Here is an 18,228-nt window from a genome sequence, read left to right on the forward strand (position 1 = left end):
TCTTCCAAGCATTCTTTTGCAAAACTTTTCATATTATTCCATACAAAAATTCAATTATTACTGTACTAAAAAAAATCAACGATTAGTTTTTGTCAAAAAAAAAATTCCAGTGATTAGTTAATAAATTAATACGATACAACTGTCAAGTTTTTTGAAAAGAGCAGACAAAATTCTCAAGAATTCGAGTGGGAAAAACAAAATTATATGGAAAATTGCAATTTTAGTTTGATAAGTTGGTTTATTTTTTGTTTTAGTCTTGTAATTTATTAATTTGTATTTTTTGTTTTGGTTAACTCCAATAATTTTCGACGTGAAAATATAGAGTTTTCACTCCATGACTAATCTATCAAATATTGCTAATTAAAACTGAATCTCTACTACGCGACTCGTATAACAAAAATAAAACATATATTATATACGTTAAAATTTATCTAAGCAGAAATAATTGGAAACAAAAATACATTTTTCCTCGAAATATCGAGTGTTGTTTTGCTTTATTTTCTCTCTTTGTTTTTGTTTAGATTTATTTTGATATGTGTGATATAAATTTATTCTTGCTACAATAGCTACTTAAAAAGAATATGTGAAAGAGTTGGTAATTTTAGACCAAAAAAAGTCCAAGTTGCTAAATTAAAAACAAAGATAAATTATATGACTAAAACACAAAACAAGCTAATTTACATGATTAAAATTGTAATTTTGCCAAATCTAAAATCTAAACCCCTACATTTAATTAAATAATTAATAATAATTAATAAGTTATTTTCATTTATTGATTTATGACTAAAACACAAAACAAGCTAATTTACATGATTAAAATTGTAATTTTACAAAATCTAAAATCTAAACCCCTACATTTAATTAAATAATTAATAATAATTAATAAGTTATTTTCATTTATTGATTTATGACTAAAACACAAAACAAACTAATTTACATGATTAAAATTGTAATTTTGCCAAATCTAAAATCTAAACCCCTACATTTAAGTAAATAATTAATAGTAATTAATAAGTTATTTTCATTTATTGATTTATAATAATATAATTATTATTATCTTGACTTTGCCCTCACCAGAGTTACCCCGCCTCGGCTTTTCTTTGATTTTTCCAGCAGTCTCTCTCTCTCTCTCTCTCTTCAACAATGGCTCACGGGACTGAGTTCGATTCTCTCCCTAATCAGATCTCTAAAGGTCCTTTCACCCTCGCATTCAACCGATTAGTCTATTTTTCTGATTTTATTTTCTACCTATATATCGTCTCTATCAGTTTTTTTTTTTTTTTTTTGGTTTTTAAAAAGTTGTTTTTTATATTAATTTTTTGTTCTTTAGAGATTTTCTTGTACGTTGACGCGTAACCCTACATTAAAGCCACTGGTATGCTTCCTTCTGTGGCGTTATTATGGGTTTAGGGTTTTAATTTTTTATTGATGAATTTATACGATTTGTGTTTATTTTGTGATTAGTTTCTTATATGAGAAATAAAGGTGTAGTTTTTCGTTTTTAGTGTTTTATTGCGGTGTTGATCTTTCACTGTTAATCTGCTGCTAAATTTTGGTTTACTTTTTCAGCCATTAAGCTGAATTATGGGTGCCACGTTATCTGTTTGTTTGCATTACAAAGAAAGCAGGAAATTGCCGTGCAAATAAAAAAACGAAATAGTTTGTTAGGGCCTATCATTTCATATGGTTGGTGGTGCAATCGGCTCATTGAAATAAGCTAGCTAAGCTGTTTAACCAGAATTTTTGAAAGACAATGTGATTGCAAATGTATTTTGCAATATGTTTATCAATTTGTTTGTATGCAGGATCAAATGCTTCTGCAATGTAGTTAATTTTTGCGTTCCATGATAAGGTTTTTGAGTTTCAACTTTCAAGGATGTCGTTTATTATCTTTTTCTCAAGTGATAAGTGAATGCAGTGGTACCTTGTAAGTTGTATTGTTGATAGCGGTATGGAGTCCGAGTCGTGGGTGTTTGTTTTAGCACAACGCATACCTCACATACTTAGACCAATGTGGTTTAGCTGCATGACGGGTGGCTCCCCTGTGAGTTAGCTTGAGCATCGTGGATAGTTTGTATAATAGTGGACCATTTAGGATAAAAACCATCAACCACATGAAATCCTGTATCATATTCTTTTCCTCCAATTGTATAATAAGCTTGAGGAACAATACCTTGTGCTCCAAGCCATCCAAGTTTTAAGGGGTGCTTCTGATCCACGAGGTAGAGGTTCTTTTGCAAGTGGAGCTTAGAGAGCAGTGGTGGATTTAAGGGGTGGAGCCCGGGCCTGCTTTGGCCCAAATAGGTAGGTTTATTATTAAAAAAAATTATTTAGCCATAATTCAAATAAATTTTAGCCTAGACCCCAAACCCAATTCTCATTTCTACTTCTTCATCCTCACCTCTACCAACATAAAAAACAAATTGCATTTTTACACATTTCTTTTGTTGTGTACAAGAGATACAAAAGAGGGTTTTTTGAGGAGTTTGAGATGCGCATATTATGAAGGTAATAAAATATGAGATTAAGAATTTAAAATAGAACTAGAAATTGATTTCTTATAGGGTTGGTCGATCCCCTGGGCGAGAGTATCCTGCAGTTGAGCATCATTATCTTTTTTATTTTTTTAACAAAGCAATAGATTTTCTTTTGATGGAGTTAAATAAAATATTTAATGAGATGTCAGTAGTACTCCTTTCTCTCAGCTCAGCGTTGGACACTTGGACCCTAAAAATTGATTTGAATAATTCAACATGGATGACATTTGCAAGGTTGCTGAGAAGTTTTACTTCCAGGATTTTACAAAAGAAGATATTTATTCCTTGGGAATTGAGTTGCAGCATTATCAGAATGATGTGATTTTTGAATCTCGATTTCAGGTACCCACTCTTTCTGAATTATGCCAGTAGTTGGTGGCAAGTAGAAAGTGGGATAATTATGTTATGCTAACATGACTGATTTATCTTGGAAGATGGTTTTCTTGCTGATTAAATGACCATTTACATTTAGCGAGAATTTGCAATGAATATAGATGTTTTATATTACGACGGATATTATGCTATAAAACGTCGTCGGGCACCGCTTAAATAGGTGAAATTGAATTATTACTTTTGATATATTCTATGAATTTATTCGTACATTGACTTTTCAAAAATTTTAGCCACCCCTGTAATCTTTTCCTAGCTCCGCCCTTGCTAGTGAGTTGTCAGTTGTTGATGTCATCATCGGAGTCGAAGTCTCCCAGATATTTATATATTATGTCGGTTTTATCCATTTACCGGGGAGATGTCATGTGTAGTTATATTGTATTTTGGAGTTTATTTGCTATTGTTTGGACTTTGTTTTAGTGTGTTTGAGCGGTGTGATTTGCATGTGACTTTATCTATTTAGTCTTGGCCAGTGCATCTGTAAGTTTGTATTTGTGTTGTTGGATTTAAACTTGAGTATTTTTATTATTAAAACTGATGTCTGTTTTTCCCGGCATGTTCAACTATTGAGGAGGCAATGTCGAAATTTTTCTAGGCCCAAAGTTTATTTTAAATTGTTTTCAGCCTCTTTTGTTAATAAATCTTTGATTGCATCATAATTAAATGTGATTAGAGTAACCAGTCCTCACTTCGAATGTGATTTGAGCTCCAACACTAACCTTGAAAATTTATTAAAAATAGTTCCTAATTAAGCAAACTGCACCTAGCTCGGGATAACTTATTGAAATGGCAAATAGCAAGTACGAGTACGTGAAGTTATATGAGGTGGAGGATGAAGTCATGCCGCCTAATATCATTGTAGTTCGTGTTGACGGCAGAAATTTCTCCAGGTATGTCATCAGTATCCAGTAAAATTTATACACAAATATTTAGAGATTGTGCTGCTCCTGATATTCAAGTAGATTTTCTGAAGCTCACGAGTTTGTGAAGCCAAATTGTAAGAAAGCATTGGAGTTGATGAATGAGTGTGCCAGAGTTGTTTTAGAGCACTTCCCAGATATAATATTCTCCTATGGTTACAGTGATGAATTCAGGTTAAGAATCGAGTTGTTCTGGAAACTTAATTGTTCAGTGTTGGATTTTAATATTGTTGGGTGATCCATTGCTCTTTGGTTTCAGTTTTGTGTTCAAGAAGGAAACCAAGTTTTATCAACGACGGGCCAGGTTGATGCCTATTTCTATTGTATCTGTGTGTAAAATCAATTTCTCTGTTAAAAAGATTTTGTTGTCAACTTTATGGTAGGTGTTGAAGCTTAATTTGAAAGCATGTTTAATTCCAATTATTTGGTTATTATATAATATATATTGTTGCTGAAGTTACTAAATGTCCCATTTAGAGTTGTTGGCATCTCATAGGTTTTGGATTAACTAGCGTATGTTCAAGAGTCTTACGTGGTATTTATGACTGATTCTTTATATTTTTTAAATGATGTTTTTTTTGTAATTTTATATGATATTGATGTGAGATGTGGTTTTATGCATTTATACGGTATGTTCGAGACATGCACGAGATTATGGCATTCATGCCTTTGTATTTTGAGCCTTATTGTCTGTTTGATGGAATATGCATTTGTGAGGATCTACTTGAATTATTTTACAATGTGATTATGTTGGAGGGGTACACTGTCCGGGTCTTTGTATTCCCTTGATGATGTCTAGCTAGTCTTACATTATCTGTGGTGCACTGGCTGGGTAGCATGAGCCTTTGTGTTCGTCATATTTCGACCTGATGAGCATTCATATGTGTTTGTGTGCGATTCATGATCATCATGTCATGATATGTATGAATAGATTGTAATTATGTCTGTGTATGTCATGATAAGTATTTTGCTACGCGTTCACTCAGTTCGAGGCATCTAGTAGGAAACACATTGAGTTCTTTTTAGGACTCGCCTCCCCAATCTTCCCACATCATGATGCTGGGTACAAATATGTAGAGGTTACTGAAGTTGTTGGAGATCATAATGGGGATGAGTGATGGAATGTGAATCAAACTTTAGACTTTTTGTACATTAGTTCATGTTTAGGGCCTTGGTTGAAATATGGATATTGGTTATGAGATTTTGATATTTAGATTATTAATATGTTTATTTTATGTCATGCCAAAGGGCTTGACTTTGTGCAACTTATGTCTTTATGATTTATTTAGTTTTGTTTGCGAACCAGTTGATTAATAATTATGTATTTTTAAAATGTCTAAAGTGATTATGATGATTTATGGGATGTTAGGAAAAAAATGACACCGGTAGGATAAACTCATTGTAGAAACAAACAGATTTTCAAATTACAACTTGGTTAATAAATCGCTTCCACACGTGTTTTCCCTAGTGTGAGTCCAAAGGGCCCTACACAAAATTTTTGCATTTTTCTCACCAAGGGTGCCGAAAGGAAGTTTATCCCGCATGGTTACTTTCTTTGTAGATGCCATTTTAATGTCAATTGTTCCTTAGTACTTACCTGGTTCATTGTTGGAATGATATAATTTTTACATCATTATGCAACTTGAAGAACATTGGCCTCCTTTTCTCTCATTCTATGCTTGCAAGCAGTCTGCGTCAATAGTGGCTTTAGAAACGATGTTCTGCTTTAAGTGACTATTTCACAAACCTGTGCTTAAATGCAATAAAGATTTGAACACGAAGAAGATCACTTGCTTGATATTTTGGGATACATGATATTCCTGTTTTATTATACTCATGCGCATCCCTTCATACACATTGTTATTGTTCAAAAATTGAAGATTGTTATCCCCCAATTGGCGAATGTCGGTTTATGTAAGGCATAACTCACTTTAAGCTATAATTTTTTCCCCTGAATTGTCCCATGGCTTTAGGCGTAAAACATATGTCTCCATTGTGGACACAATGATCTGTACTTTTCGATTTTTATTATCTTGTATTTTACTAATTATGAAAGAGAAACGCGATAACTAATTACGCTGCTTCCCTACTCAACATCAATTGGATTTATTTTTCTGAATGTAAATGTCTTTGCAGCAAAATCCTTTCCCTCATTGCGTCGTTCTTTACATCTGTTTATGTCACTAAGTGGAAAGAAGTTTTTCCTGAAAAGGATTTGAGCTATTCTCCTTCATTTCGAGCACGTGTTATTTTATGTGCATCTGTGGAGGTTCTTCAAGCATATCTTGCATGGAGACAAAATGAATGTAAGCCATAAATGGTATTTAATTTTTAGTATGGGGAGGGGTTTTGCATTGATTACTTTGAGACTCGTTTTTTGTTTGGCAGGCCATCTAAGTAACCAGTATAATACTTGTCTATGGCAGTTGATTAAGTGTGGAAAACCTGAAAAGGAAGCACAAGAAATGCTTGAGGTGAATTTTAGTGTTCTAATAAGCTATATATTTATCCACCTCTTTAAATCAGTGCCTGAGGTGACAAAAGTAATTTTCTGGTAAAATTTTTGAGCTAGTGAGGGCTCTTGTATAAAAGTTTTTGTGGTTCTTGGGCTCATCAGGGGCAAATGATCAATGACAATGAGGCTTTTTCACTTGTTTTTAATTTTTTTAGTTCATGATGACATTTTATTTCTCATAGAATGTTAATTATAACTGGCCTATTTGGGTTTAATTTAATTGACTCGTCAAATTGCACGTTACTGTGAAAAAGCAAGCAACTACATAAAAGGTTTTTGTAGATTAGGCTCAGTCCTCGTCATCTCTGGTTCGAAACCGCAAAAGATGTTGGGATGCCGCTCGGGGGATGTTTTCTGATCTTGGTAACGCATCCCAAGTCTTTGAGTTGCGTTCAAAACTCAAAGAGATGAAACAAGGCACCGAATCTGTCACCAAATATTTTCTGATCTTCAAGACATCTGGCAGGAGTTGGATTTGTTCTTTGAGATGCAAATCCTTGTGCGGATTGTTGTGTTAAGATGCGACATCACATTGGGCAAGAGCGCATGTTTGATTTTCTGGCTGGTCTTAATAGCAACTTGGATGATGTTTGTGGGCGTGTTGTCGCACGTGATCCTTTCTCATCTCCGGATGATGCCTTTTGCCGAAATCCGATGTGAAGAAATCCGTCGCAAAGTTATGCTTCCTGATGATATTGCTCCTCCACCAAACTCTGACGTCTCTGCCCTTGTCTCCACTAAAACACCTTTGGGCCGCCGTCCAGGCAAACGACCTTGGTGCGATTACTGCAATCGCCCCGGTCACACTGAAGACAAATGCTGGGAGATTCATGGCAAACTGATGGTCATGCAGCTAAAGAAACGTTCTAATAGGCGTGGCCTTCAAGCTGAAAAATCTACTCAAGTACAGCCACTGGCCCTTGGTTTCTCAGCGCATTTTTCTAAGGATGAGATTGAACTAATTGAACAATATTGTTGTTTCCTCCGAGATGTCTCTGAATAACACTCCCGCTGCCCCTGGTGCATCGTGTTCGGTCGCCCGCACTGATGATATCCACTATGTTCTTAGTTCTCAAATCTCAAGTTTTTTATTGGTGGATTGTGGATTTTGGAGCTTCTGATCACATGGCTGGGGATTTCAGCTTGTTTTCCTCCTATACTCCCTGGTCTACTCCTATTATTACTATTAAAATGGCCGATGGATCCTTAAACTACTGTTACCGGGATTCCAATATCTCAAAATATTGTCTAACGTTCTGTGTTTCATGTTTCTTTTTTGACATGTAATTTAATTTCCTTTAGCAAATTTATTTGTGATAACCGGTATGTTGCTAAATTCCTTCTTTTCGTGTCAATTCCAGGTCCTACCATCGGGGAAGATGATTGGCAGTGCTAGGATTCACAGTGGTCTCTACTACCTTGAGAATACTGTCTTCAAGTCAGCTAAGTCTGTCCAGTATTGTGTCTGCTTCTGATTCTAGTATTAGGAAAATTATGTTGTGACATTATCGTCTTGGCCACCCTAGTTTTGTTCATTTGAAACGATTGTTTCCACCTTTATTTGATAATAAAATTCTTCATTTACTTGTGAATCGTGTCAATTGTCTAAGAATAGTCGTTCTACTTTTGCTCCAAAACCATATATACACCATCCGCTCCGTTCGTTTTGATTCACAGTTATATTTGGGGTCCTCACGAGTTACTATGTCTCATGGTAAACGTTGGTTCATCACGTTCATTAACGATCACAATAAATCTGATGCGTACAAATTTTTTAAAGTGTTCCATAAGACGATCCTAACTCAATTTCATTCTCAGATCTGCACCCTTCGTACCTATAGTGGTAAAGAATACTTCAATGCACTTCTTGGTGACTATCTTTTAAACAATGGAATATTGCACCAAAGCTCGTGTCGATTCTCCACAATAGAATGTTGTCTCAAATGAAAAAATCGTCATCTTTTGGAGGTTGCTCGTGCTCACATGTGCACTAGCCATGTTCGTAAGTATCTGTGGGGGGATGCCATATCAACAGCCACCTATCTCATAAACCGTTTACCCAGTCGACCCCTCAACTTTAAGACACCTTTCTCTACTCTCACTTACCATTTCTTCCCTCATATCTCCCACTCTCACCAACGTTCGCTTCGAACCTATGGGTGCACCGCGTTTGTCCATAGTCGTAATCCCAACCATGATATGCTTGACCCTTGGGCCGTCAAAACTGTTTTCGTTGGGTATTTTCTTATTCGGGAGGGTTATTGGTGCTATTGCCCTATAACCAAACGCCTCTTGGTCTCGAGATGTTATTTTTTTGAACACGCCTCTTATTTCTTTCCAACTACACTTGGGGGGGAACTCTAATAAAGCTTGTTAGGATATTCCACCTCTCTTCGGCATTAACTTAGACACTGATGTCACTATTCTTAGCAATCTTTTTTCTGAACTAATATTAGACACATGGGGATAATCAATTCCTCAACCAGAACTACAAGTTTACTCCAGGCAAAAAAATCTCAAGGAATATCAATGTTGTGAATCCTACCCACTATCATGAACCCGAACCGATGGTGGATGCTCAGTCAGGTAAGTCCCATTCTCTTGAGTTGCATATAGCAGTAAAAGAAAGGTGTAAGTTCTTGTACTCTACATCCCATAGCCAAATTTGTTTCCTATTCACATCTTTTCCCTTCATTTCATGCTTTTACCTCTGGTTTGTCAATTGTTAAAATTTCCATGTCCATCCAAGATGCTCTAGCTAATCCTAAATGGAGAATGACTGTTTTAGAAGGAAAAGGCTCTTAAACATAATAATACCTGGAGTTTAATGGAATTGCCAGAAGGAAAGAATACAATAGGGTGCAAATGGGATCTTGAAGTGGAAGTCTATATGAGCCAACCATTAGAATTTGAAAAAAAAATGGACAAACAAGTTGTATGCAGACTCCACAAGTCTCTATAAGGATTGAAGCAGTCTCCAAAAGCTTGGTTTGACAGATTTTCTAGGGTTGCAAAAGGCCGTGGATATACGCAGGGACAAGCAGACCATACATTGTTCATTAAACACTCCAAAAAAGTAATATTATCATTCTCATAGCGTATGTTGATGGTATAATAGTCACATGGGATAATATCCAAGAAATGGAGAATATGAAGCAGGTAATGGCAAATGAGTTTGAAGTCAAGGATCTAGGTGAGCAGAAATATTTTCTATGGATGGAGACAGCAAGAAGCAAGAAAGGTATCTCGGTTTTTCAAAGGAAATATACATTAGATCTTTTAGAAGAAACTGGTATGTTTGGTTGCAAGCCATGCAAAACGTCAATCGAGCTTTGAAACAAAGGAAAAATGTTTGAGGGAGCATCAGAGACAGATATCAACGTCTCATTGGGAAACTCATCTAAGTAGCCCATACTCAACCAAATATTGCCTTTGCTGTCAGCTTGGTGAGTCAGTATATGCATTCACCATGTCAAGGTCACCTTAAGGTTGTATATAGAATCTTAAGGTACTTGAAACAAACCCCCTAGGAGAAGACTTTTCTTTGCAAAGAAAGATGATCGAAGTATGCATGCATTCACTGGTGCAGATTGGGCAGGTTCCATAACTGATCGAAAGTCAACCTTATGATATTGTACATTTGTTTGTGGAAATCTAGTAACCTAGCGTAGTAAGAAACAATCAGGTGTTGCTAGGAAACAGAATTTAGAACCATGGCTCATGGAGTGTGCGAACTAATCTTGATAAAAAGAGTATTGAATGAATTTAGAATGCACTATGATCCTATACAACTTTATTATGACAACCAATCAACCATCAGCATTGCTCACAATCCAGTGCATCTTGATCGATCCAAGCATGTTAAAGTTGATCGACATTTCATTAAAGATAAGTTAGATGCAATTATTATCAGTATTGAATATACGCCTAGTAATCATCAATTGGCCGATCTCCTTACAAAAGGACTGTCAAAAGAAACTCATGAATTTCTTGTTGGCAATCTTGGTTTAATTAACATCTATAGCCAAGCTTGAGGGGAGTGTAGATTAGGATCAGGTCTTGTAAATAAATTATTCTGATTTCATTTAATAAGGTAGTCAAATCTTTTAAGTTTGTTAGGCGAGTCTTTGGGATTCTCTATTCATTGTTTTGTATATATAGGTGTACATTATTCACATAAAATATATACAAGACATATATATTTCCCACTTTCTACAGTTTTGATTTGGGAGTAAACTTCCGTATAGTGATCCTGAGCCTACTGTTTCAGTAGATAAATGAAAGTGCTGAACTGGCTAAATCTTTCCACGGCGATAGCTTGTTGATAATGCTTTCATCAATTCAATATTTTATTTTCTTTTTTCCATTTGGAGTGGGGGTTGCTTGTTCCAAATAGTGTTTCTTCACGTCAAAAGTTTGCTGTATTTCATATTTATGATGGATTGGAAGTGAACTAGAATCTATTTTCTTACAGGTTTGTATTTCCTATTATTTCTTTGAATTCAATGAATCACGGTGCTTTAATTGACATTTCTTGAGGTTTATTGTTTTTCATAGGGATCTCATAAGCAAGACAAAAATGAGTTGCTTTACCAATGCTTTAATATCAACTATAAGAAAAGCATTCCACAGATATTTCGCCAAGGAACATGTGTTCTCAAGACAGAGGTATATCCTTATATATGGTTGCAAAGCAGTTGCTTATGGATTTCTGATGGTCTAGTTTAGAATTGGGGTGCCATCAACATAGCTTCTTATCCAAACTTGTTTGTTTGTTGATGTCTGTTGAATTAATCAATTTTATCTTTTTTGTCTATACATGCACAAACACGCTAATTGGTATTGTTTATAAAGTGCTAATTGCAATGCCAAACTCGCCTAAAATATTTATCCTCTTGTTACTTAGGTTGAAGTTTGTGTGAAATACAAAGATGATTGCTATCCAATAAAAAGATCAAAAAGGAGGGTCACAATAGTTCACATGGAAAACATTGCGTCGAGACGGTTCTGGAATGATCAGTTGTATCTTTTGAAGGAGCTAGGTCATTTCTCTAAAGATGTTAATAAAACCAAAACTGAGTATCTCAAGTCTTTTCAGTATGAGAGCAGGTTGTTGTTGTCCACTTGGATTGTTATTCGTATTGATGGTTGCCATTTTCATAGGTATGACTGCTTATGCTTATTTTATAGTTCTTTTTTCATCATGGCATCGAGGGTTGTTAATTCTAGAGATGGTACACAAATCTGGGAGTCCAATCATTCCCCTTAGTGCTTAAGTTACTCAGAATATTAACGTAAAAGATCAAGGAAGTTTTCTTTATTTTTTCATATTTACCAATCTATATCTTAGGATGAATGATCCTAAATTGGTGTCCTTTTAGTTAATAGATCAATAGTGAGAAAATTGCCACCTTTTTATATTTTGAAGCTAAGATAACTGTAATACGTGGGTAGAAATGTGGTATATGTATTGCGATAACTAGAATTGTAGTAGTACTGTAGTTTTTGGCTGAGAAATGGTTGGGTTGGAAAATTATATAGGCAGAAGCGGGAAACTGAATTTGAAAATAAGTAGAAAGACAATAAGAGAAATACACGACTCTGCTGATAATTAATTTCTTGATCTAGTTATGGTGTTGTAATTTGTTTTAAATTCTAAATTTTCTTATGGTGGTGTTGTAGGTTTTCAGAAGTTCATAAATTTGAGAAGCCAAATGATGAAGCAGCTCTCAACCTCATGAATTCATGTGCAGTCGGCGTACTAGAAGAGTTTAATGATATTGTCTTCTCTTATGGGGTTAGTGATGAGTACAGGTATTCGATCAGCTTCCACACCATATTACCGTTCTTATATGTGAATTTTTTTACTTGTGCCTGACATGTGCTTGGTAACCCACAGCTTTGTTTTGAAGAAAGAGTCCCAACTATATGGAAGACGTGCTAGGTATCACTCCCATATGAAAATAATCATCACTGCTAGCAGTTGGCAAGGACCTTTATGACCTTTTTGGTTCCTTGCCTCAGTCCTGAGAAGAGTTTGTACAAAGAGGCAACCATATTAGCAGTTGACTAAATCACCTTAAAGACTCAATTGTACATTCACCGCTGCTTTTATTTCGTGTTATGTTGCAGTGAAATAGTTTCCGCGATAGTATCTTATTTTTCATCAATGTACATCATGAAATGGAAGGATTTCTTCCCTCATAAAGAGATGATGTACACACCATATTTTGACGGCCGTGCTGTTTGCTACCCCTCCTCTCAAATCCTTCGAGATTATCTAGCATGGAGACAAGTTGATTGTGAGTTTTTTTATTTAATATTTCTACTCGGTTGGAGGGATATCCGCCGGTGATATCTACACAGCGCTGCTTCAGTGGCTGTGATATAACTAGAAATAAAAATATCCAAAGATGTTTCAAACTAAAGTTACAAGAATTTGCAGGCCACATCAACAATCAGTACAATACGTGTTTCTGGATGCTTGTGAAGTCTGGAAGGACGAAAAGCGCATCTCAAACTTATTTGAAGGTGCTTGCTTCTTTTCTGTCTTCTTTCTAGATTAACACAGGGTTGGTCTTCCTTGGAGTTTCAAGGGATAGATACATCATGCCTCCTATAGTATCTTGCAAATCTTTTGCAACAACTCAGTACGACATTCTTTGTAAAATTGACTAAATATTTGTCTTGTTCATATATTTTTGGCCTTTGTGTTTATAATATAACTAGTGACGATCATTTGAATTATTACCAAGTTTTAAGTGCTTGTCTGTTTGAGTTCCAGATTATCATTCTTAATTTGCTAATCTGCAGGGTACTCAAGTTCAAGACAAAAATGAACTTCTAGCTCAGTTATCCGGTGCTACCGATTATTACAACAAATTACCACCAATGTTCCGCCTGGGTTCATCTGTTTACCGGAATAAGGTACACTTCCTGCTTCTTCAGGGAATGGCTTTAATGTTTAATTTTTAAACTAGAAAAGCATTTGGGACTAACATTTTCGTTAAAGGGAGTTGAAAATTGATCACTTGATCAATAACAATCATGAAGATAAGGTATGAAAATATGGAACTTTTATTTTTCTTTTTCGCAGGAAGAGAAGAAAATCGTTGGCGATAAAGAAGAAGGGGGTAGTATTGATAACATATGCGAAAAAGTTGTCATTGAATATTGCAATATAATAGAGCCAAGCTTTTGGGAAGCACATTCTGCCACGATTCAGATCAATGGCTAACTCACTGTACATATCTTATATAAAAACTTATTCTCAATTAATTGGTGAAGCCACCGGTAGAATGTCGGAATTATCCTTTTCAATTTTGTTGTTTTTGTTTCTGCGAAGGGGTTATGTTGTCAATTTCATAAATTTATTTTCTTTTCTTTTTTAACTATAAATCCATTTTCTAGCTTCTCGACGGTTTCCATTTTCCCCAACATTCTTCTTCGTTTGTGTTATAATGAATTAAATCGTTTTTCCTAACATTCTTCTAATTTATTTTAAATCGTTTTTCAGAAGCTTTCGTTAATAAATCTTTTTTTTTTAAAAAAATTTTTTTGTAAAGAAAATAATAAAAATTGTATTTTGTTTCACTGTGGGTAGAAAAATATTACATAAATGTGATTATATTAAATGATTTGCAAGATATATATATTTTTATTTGTATTCTATTTGTGAATAAATTTAACTCATATTTTATATATAGAGTGAAGTGTATATAACATAAAATAGAGTGTAAGTTTTAAAAACCCAAGTTATTTGATTAGAAAATTGGTTATAAAATTTAAGGTAAATATATGTGTGCGGGAGGTGTTCCTCGCTAACGACATAATTTCTGGCACAACTCATTTTAATTTAGGTCTCATGTCCACAAGTAATTGCACTATTTTTTTGTACCCAACTATCCTCTAGTTATGTTCATTGAAAATTTAGATAATTTGTGCACTATTTTGTTGTACCCGATCTTTTAAGATTATTCATGATTAAAATGCAAAATTTCCGTCTTAAATAATCTGAAAAGGGCATTAGAAAGGGCGTAAATTTGATTATGTTGTGTTCTACAAGTTCAAATGGAATAAGAGAGCACATGTACAGAAAGCTAAATTCGTAATAATCTCAATTTGATATGATCTCCATTCGATCCCCAGACCATCGTCTCTGATAACCAAACCTCCTTTTCCGAATCACTGTTTGAGCGAGCAACGTGAAACCAAGCTTAAAAGTGGGTTTCAAAACACCATCTATCAGAAGCTCTCAAAACATGAAGTGGACTGTGTTTATGACTCCCTTACTTCTGATTGCTCATGTTCTTCATGTGTTGGCTCGTTAACAGTATCATTCAATGTGGCAAGGTATTCGGCAAGGCTCGGTTGAGAAACTGACTTTTGTGAAGCTTCAGGAGAAGGTCTGGCTTTCTTCACGCTAATAGATTTTGGAAGCCAGGAACCATCTGAATTTGGGCCCTTCCAAATAACAGGAGTCATCCCTTTCCATGGATCTTCTAACATTTCTTTATTGTAATACAAGTCTGGACGTAACTCTGCTGACACAGGATCCTTAGAATCTTTTCCTCTCCTAGCACTTGGTCCCACACCCCTGCCTCTCCCCCAATCAGAATAATGGCCGATACCACGTCGTGAATCATGGTGGGAGTGGAGTTGGGGGCGGGGGCTGTTGCTGTATCTAACACCCCTGCCCCAACCATGAACAGCATTAGGAGAATCTCCCCAGCCGGCACCTGAATTTGGAAAGTTAACATCTAGCATATTTGGTGAATCATGGTGGGAGAGAAATTGGGGGCGGGGACTGCTGCTGTGTATACCACCCCTGCCCCAACCATGAACAGCATGAGGAGTATCTCCCCGGCCAACGCTTGGATTTGGAAGGTTAACATCTCGCATATTTGGCGGATAGTTGTAGTTTAAGCTGCTGTATGATCCTCCCCAAGTATTTGAAGTATATCCTTGAGGTTTGCCCAAAGGACCTGCTACTCCCATTGGGGTTCCGAGAGAGGAACTCTGACTGTGAATGTTTCCGGGTGCTTGGGGGGATGAAGTCATATCTGGATAATTAGGGCGCAAAGACATTAATAAATTAGAAATGTAATCACACAAATGTGATCTTCAAGTATAATAATGCATGTATTTATACATAACAAACCATGGTTGGCTAAATCATGTTAATTTGCATTATTTTTTAATGCTGAAACTCAATCCAGGTCAGAAGTTTGAAGGAAATGCATGAAATGATCTATAATTTACAGTTAACACCAGTCTTCGTGTGAATGACAACATTTTCATATCATCATAGCAACTACTTCATTTCAAAGACGAGCTAACAATAGGGTAGCAAAAACCCTTCGAAAGAAAGACACGACCACTTTCTTCAAAAAAAAAAACGACCATTACATCATAAGCTACAATTCCTTATTTTTTTTCCTACTTCCCCTGTTCGCAACAAGTTGAAACTACTACTTTTCTATGAGAACGTATCTGTGTGCCTTAGTAAAGCTTACTGAATGGAACCAAAGCAAATGCTAAATTCTTATGCTAAGATTTGATCGGAAAAATGTAATTTGCTGTTTTCCATGATTGAAATATCAATGGATTGCAAAACACAACCACATGAGCACAAAATTGAACAGGCCAGACATGTTCAATACCAAAAGTTAACAAAACAAATCAAAACAAAAGACACGTACTGGCATCATAAACATGAAAACTTAATGCAGTAAACAGAAGTCAATTACTTGGAGGCATGCTGGAATATCCCTGCGAGACCTGATGCGAGAAGTTATTTCTCCTTTTATCTGCAGAAAAAGCTGACATAGGGTCTGTATAATAATCAAATCTCGGACGAGAATATTGTACCGCAGTTGAAGGAGCAGGTTCATTTTCATTCAGAGGGTTGGATAGGCTATGAGATAGGATTCCAGAACTCTCAGAGTCAATACTAATATCTGCTTTAGCAGCTTCCATTCGCATAGCTTTCAGTCTTTCCCTTCTTTTCTCTGATTCTTCCATGGTAAGTGCTTGAATATTATAGACTCCAACTGCTGCGTTAAGCCTTCATAGCAAAATAGTGCTCGTTACGTATAATGATGCAGGTGAGATGAATGGGGGAGACAAGATGAATTTCGAGCAACACAAACTTGAACCTTTTACCAATATACATATAAAATTTAAATTTTTAACCGTTTAGGGATCAATCTTATCCCCAGTGGATCCAGAAAGTGATTAATCGGGTCGGATTGACATTTCTTGTTCCCCCAAATTCATCAGAATAGTTCACCAGTATTGAACTAACCAATAATCATAAGAAGCAACCAATAAGAAAGCCTAATCAATATGTTTATTAGCCAGTGTGATAATGAGTTTTATTAATAAAAAAAGATGGGAAAGGTAAAAGAGAAATAACTAAATTAGCTGTTGTAACCTATCTGTTTCTTTCAATTTCCATACGATGATACCAAGACAAACAGGAGGAGGGGAACAAACGCCAAAACCCATTAATAAATCAATGCCCGAACAGCAAAAACTATCTTCAGGTGTATCAAATTTACATGAACTGGGAGACTTAAATGATAGAGAAGATTTTGAATTCTGCGAACTTAGAATTGTCATTTAATATAAACGTCACAAGAAGGAAGTCTTTCTATGAACAATGAAGTAGTAATTCCTGAAACATCAGCCATTCTAACTTTATAATTAATTTCATGATTCGTGATATTATGTCGCAATTTAAAAAAAAAGCAACCATTTCACAGCGCATCAGATTTCTATGAACCATGATAATTTTCAAGAACATGCACACTGTAAAAAACTATGCCGCTTGATTCAAACTCAACTACAACATTCTAAATCCCAGTTTCTCCCAAAAATTCAAGCCACAAGGTTCTCCCAAAAATTAAAACCTATGGCTCTGATAACACAAAGGGCCCTCGATCTCACACTTACTAGCTACTCCTGCTAAAAAACACTTAATTATCAAAGAACTTAACTAGAAGTTTAATCTGAAACCCCGGAAAAAACAATTACATTTTTTGACGGCTGATTTTTTTAAAAAAATATTGAGTCAGGGCCATCTTTTCAAGAAGTTTTTTTTGGGTTGTGGGCAGTGATAGTAACCTTTTAGTTCCAAAAACACCGAATTGGCATTAAATCTTTGCGCAGCTGCGGACAGCCCTCTTTCGGGCCAGTCCCACCTTTTCCCCACTTGTACACACTTCGTACGACCCTGAAACAGTCTCATATGAATTCCTATGCGAGAAATTCGAATTTCAAGTCCGAGAGAAATTTTGAAACAAACTCCTAAAGGAAAATTGAAAAATTAATAAATAAAGCCAACGAACTATACCTATTCGAGGCCTTGGAGTTTCTGAACTGACCTATGAATCGTCGCGGCGCTTGTGGGCGTGTGAGAGGCTGATCACGTTCGTTCTCGTGGGTACCGGTTCAGCTAACCCGTTTCTTTTTGTTTGCTCCTCGAAGAAGCCGGGGTAGCATCCCCGAGCCTTCAAAAATTACAAATGGGCTTGTTCAAAAAAATTAGGAATGGGCTTATGAAAAAAAAGCCCATTTCTTAGTCCCAAAAAAAAAAAAAGAGATGCATCTCTCATCAACATTGTACGCAAAGCAGGGGAGATGAACTGGATTCAACGCAAGATCTATCTTTACAACGTGACTTTCGGGCTCTATATGTTGGATTGGTGGGAGCGATATCTTTTCAGTATCCTCATTTTTGTTCCTGTTTTTCTGGCATTCAATTTGTTTAACTTGGATTTGAATCACTGGGTCCATGACTTGTGACGTTTTGGTGATTTATTCTGTAGATATTTATGTGAATTTTTGTTTTTCAAATATTGTT

General features: G+C 35.7%; 2 protein-coding genes across 26 annotated transcripts; one reads left to right on the forward strand and one right to left on the reverse strand.

Moving 5' to 3' along the window:
- The first annotated feature begins 1,083 nt into the window (after positions 1-1,083).
- On the forward strand, positions 1,084-13,771 carry LOC140974563 (tRNA(His) guanylyltransferase 1-like). 20 transcript variants are annotated; one of them, XM_073438103.1, is made up of 15 exons: positions 1,090-1,192; positions 2,796-2,879; positions 3,669-3,817; positions 3,890-4,021; positions 4,107-4,151; positions 5,984-6,153; positions 6,236-6,321; positions 10,920-11,030; positions 11,269-11,525; positions 12,045-12,176; positions 12,262-12,306; positions 12,495-12,664; positions 12,808-12,893; positions 13,176-13,289; positions 13,459-13,771. In XM_073438103.1, exons 3-15 carry the CDS (start codon positions 3,714-3,716, stop codon positions 13,597-13,599), a joined length of 1,593 nt encoding a protein of 530 aa, XP_073294204.1. In that variant the 5' UTR covers positions 1,090-1,192; positions 2,796-2,879; positions 3,669-3,713; the 3' UTR covers positions 13,600-13,771. The 20 variants fall into 20 exon arrangements, with proteins under 20 accessions (XP_073294194.1, XP_073294204.1, XP_073294203.1 ...); XM_073438102.1 differs by having other exon boundaries at positions 3,681-3,817; XM_073438106.1 differs by having other exon boundaries at positions 3,695-3,817.
- Positions 13,772-14,358: 587 nt separating this feature from the next.
- On the reverse strand, positions 14,359-17,879 carry LOC140974564 (protein SICKLE). 6 transcript variants are annotated; one of them, XM_073438118.1, is made up of 4 exons: positions 17,719-17,859; positions 17,509-17,598; positions 16,112-16,446; positions 14,359-15,424 (listed from the first exon to the last, which is right to left on the reverse strand). In XM_073438118.1, the coding sequence occupies exons 3-4, from the start codon at positions 16,383-16,385 to the stop codon at positions 14,640-14,642; spliced, it is 1,059 nt and encodes a 352-aa protein (XP_073294219.1). In that variant the 5' UTR covers positions 16,386-16,446; positions 17,509-17,598; positions 17,719-17,859; the 3' UTR covers positions 14,359-14,639. The 6 variants fall into 6 exon arrangements, with proteins under 6 accessions (XP_073294219.1, XP_073294216.1, XP_073294217.1 ...); XM_073438115.1 differs by having other exon boundaries at positions 16,112-16,428; positions 17,490-17,598; XM_073438116.1 differs by having other exon boundaries at positions 16,112-16,428; positions 17,490-17,621; positions 17,719-17,858.
- Positions 17,880-18,228: the final 349 nt, after the last annotated feature.

Source organism: Primulina huaijiensis, chromosome 3 (assembly GCF_012295235.1).
Source record: "Primulina huaijiensis isolate GDHJ02 chromosome 3, ASM1229523v2, whole genome shotgun sequence".
NCBI classification, from domain to species: Eukaryota; Viridiplantae; Streptophyta; class Magnoliopsida; order Lamiales; family Gesneriaceae; genus Primulina; species Primulina huaijiensis.

Excerpts from the sequence above, each read along its gene's own strand:
- LOC140974564 (XM_073438119.1), bottom strand. The coding sequence starts at position 16,385 with ATGGAAGAATCAGAGAAAAGAAGGGAAAGACTGAAAGCTATGCGAATG. Across the intron at positions 15,425-16,111 it reads ATATTCCAGCATGCCTCCAA|ATATGACTTCATCCCCCCAA; the intron begins GTAATTGACTTC and ends CTAATTATCCAG.
- LOC140974563 (XM_073438093.1), top strand. The coding sequence starts at position 3,714 with ATGGCAAATAGCAAGTACGAGTACGTGAAGTTATATGAGGTGGAGGAT. Across the intron at positions 11,526-12,044 it reads GATGGTTGCCATTTTCATAG|GTTTTCAGAAGTTCATAAAT; the intron begins GTATGACTGCTT and ends GTGGTGTTGTAG. Across the intron at positions 12,894-13,175 it reads CATCTCAAACTTATTTGAAG|GGTACTCAAGTTCAAGACAA; the intron begins GTGCTTGCTTCT and ends GCTAATCTGCAG.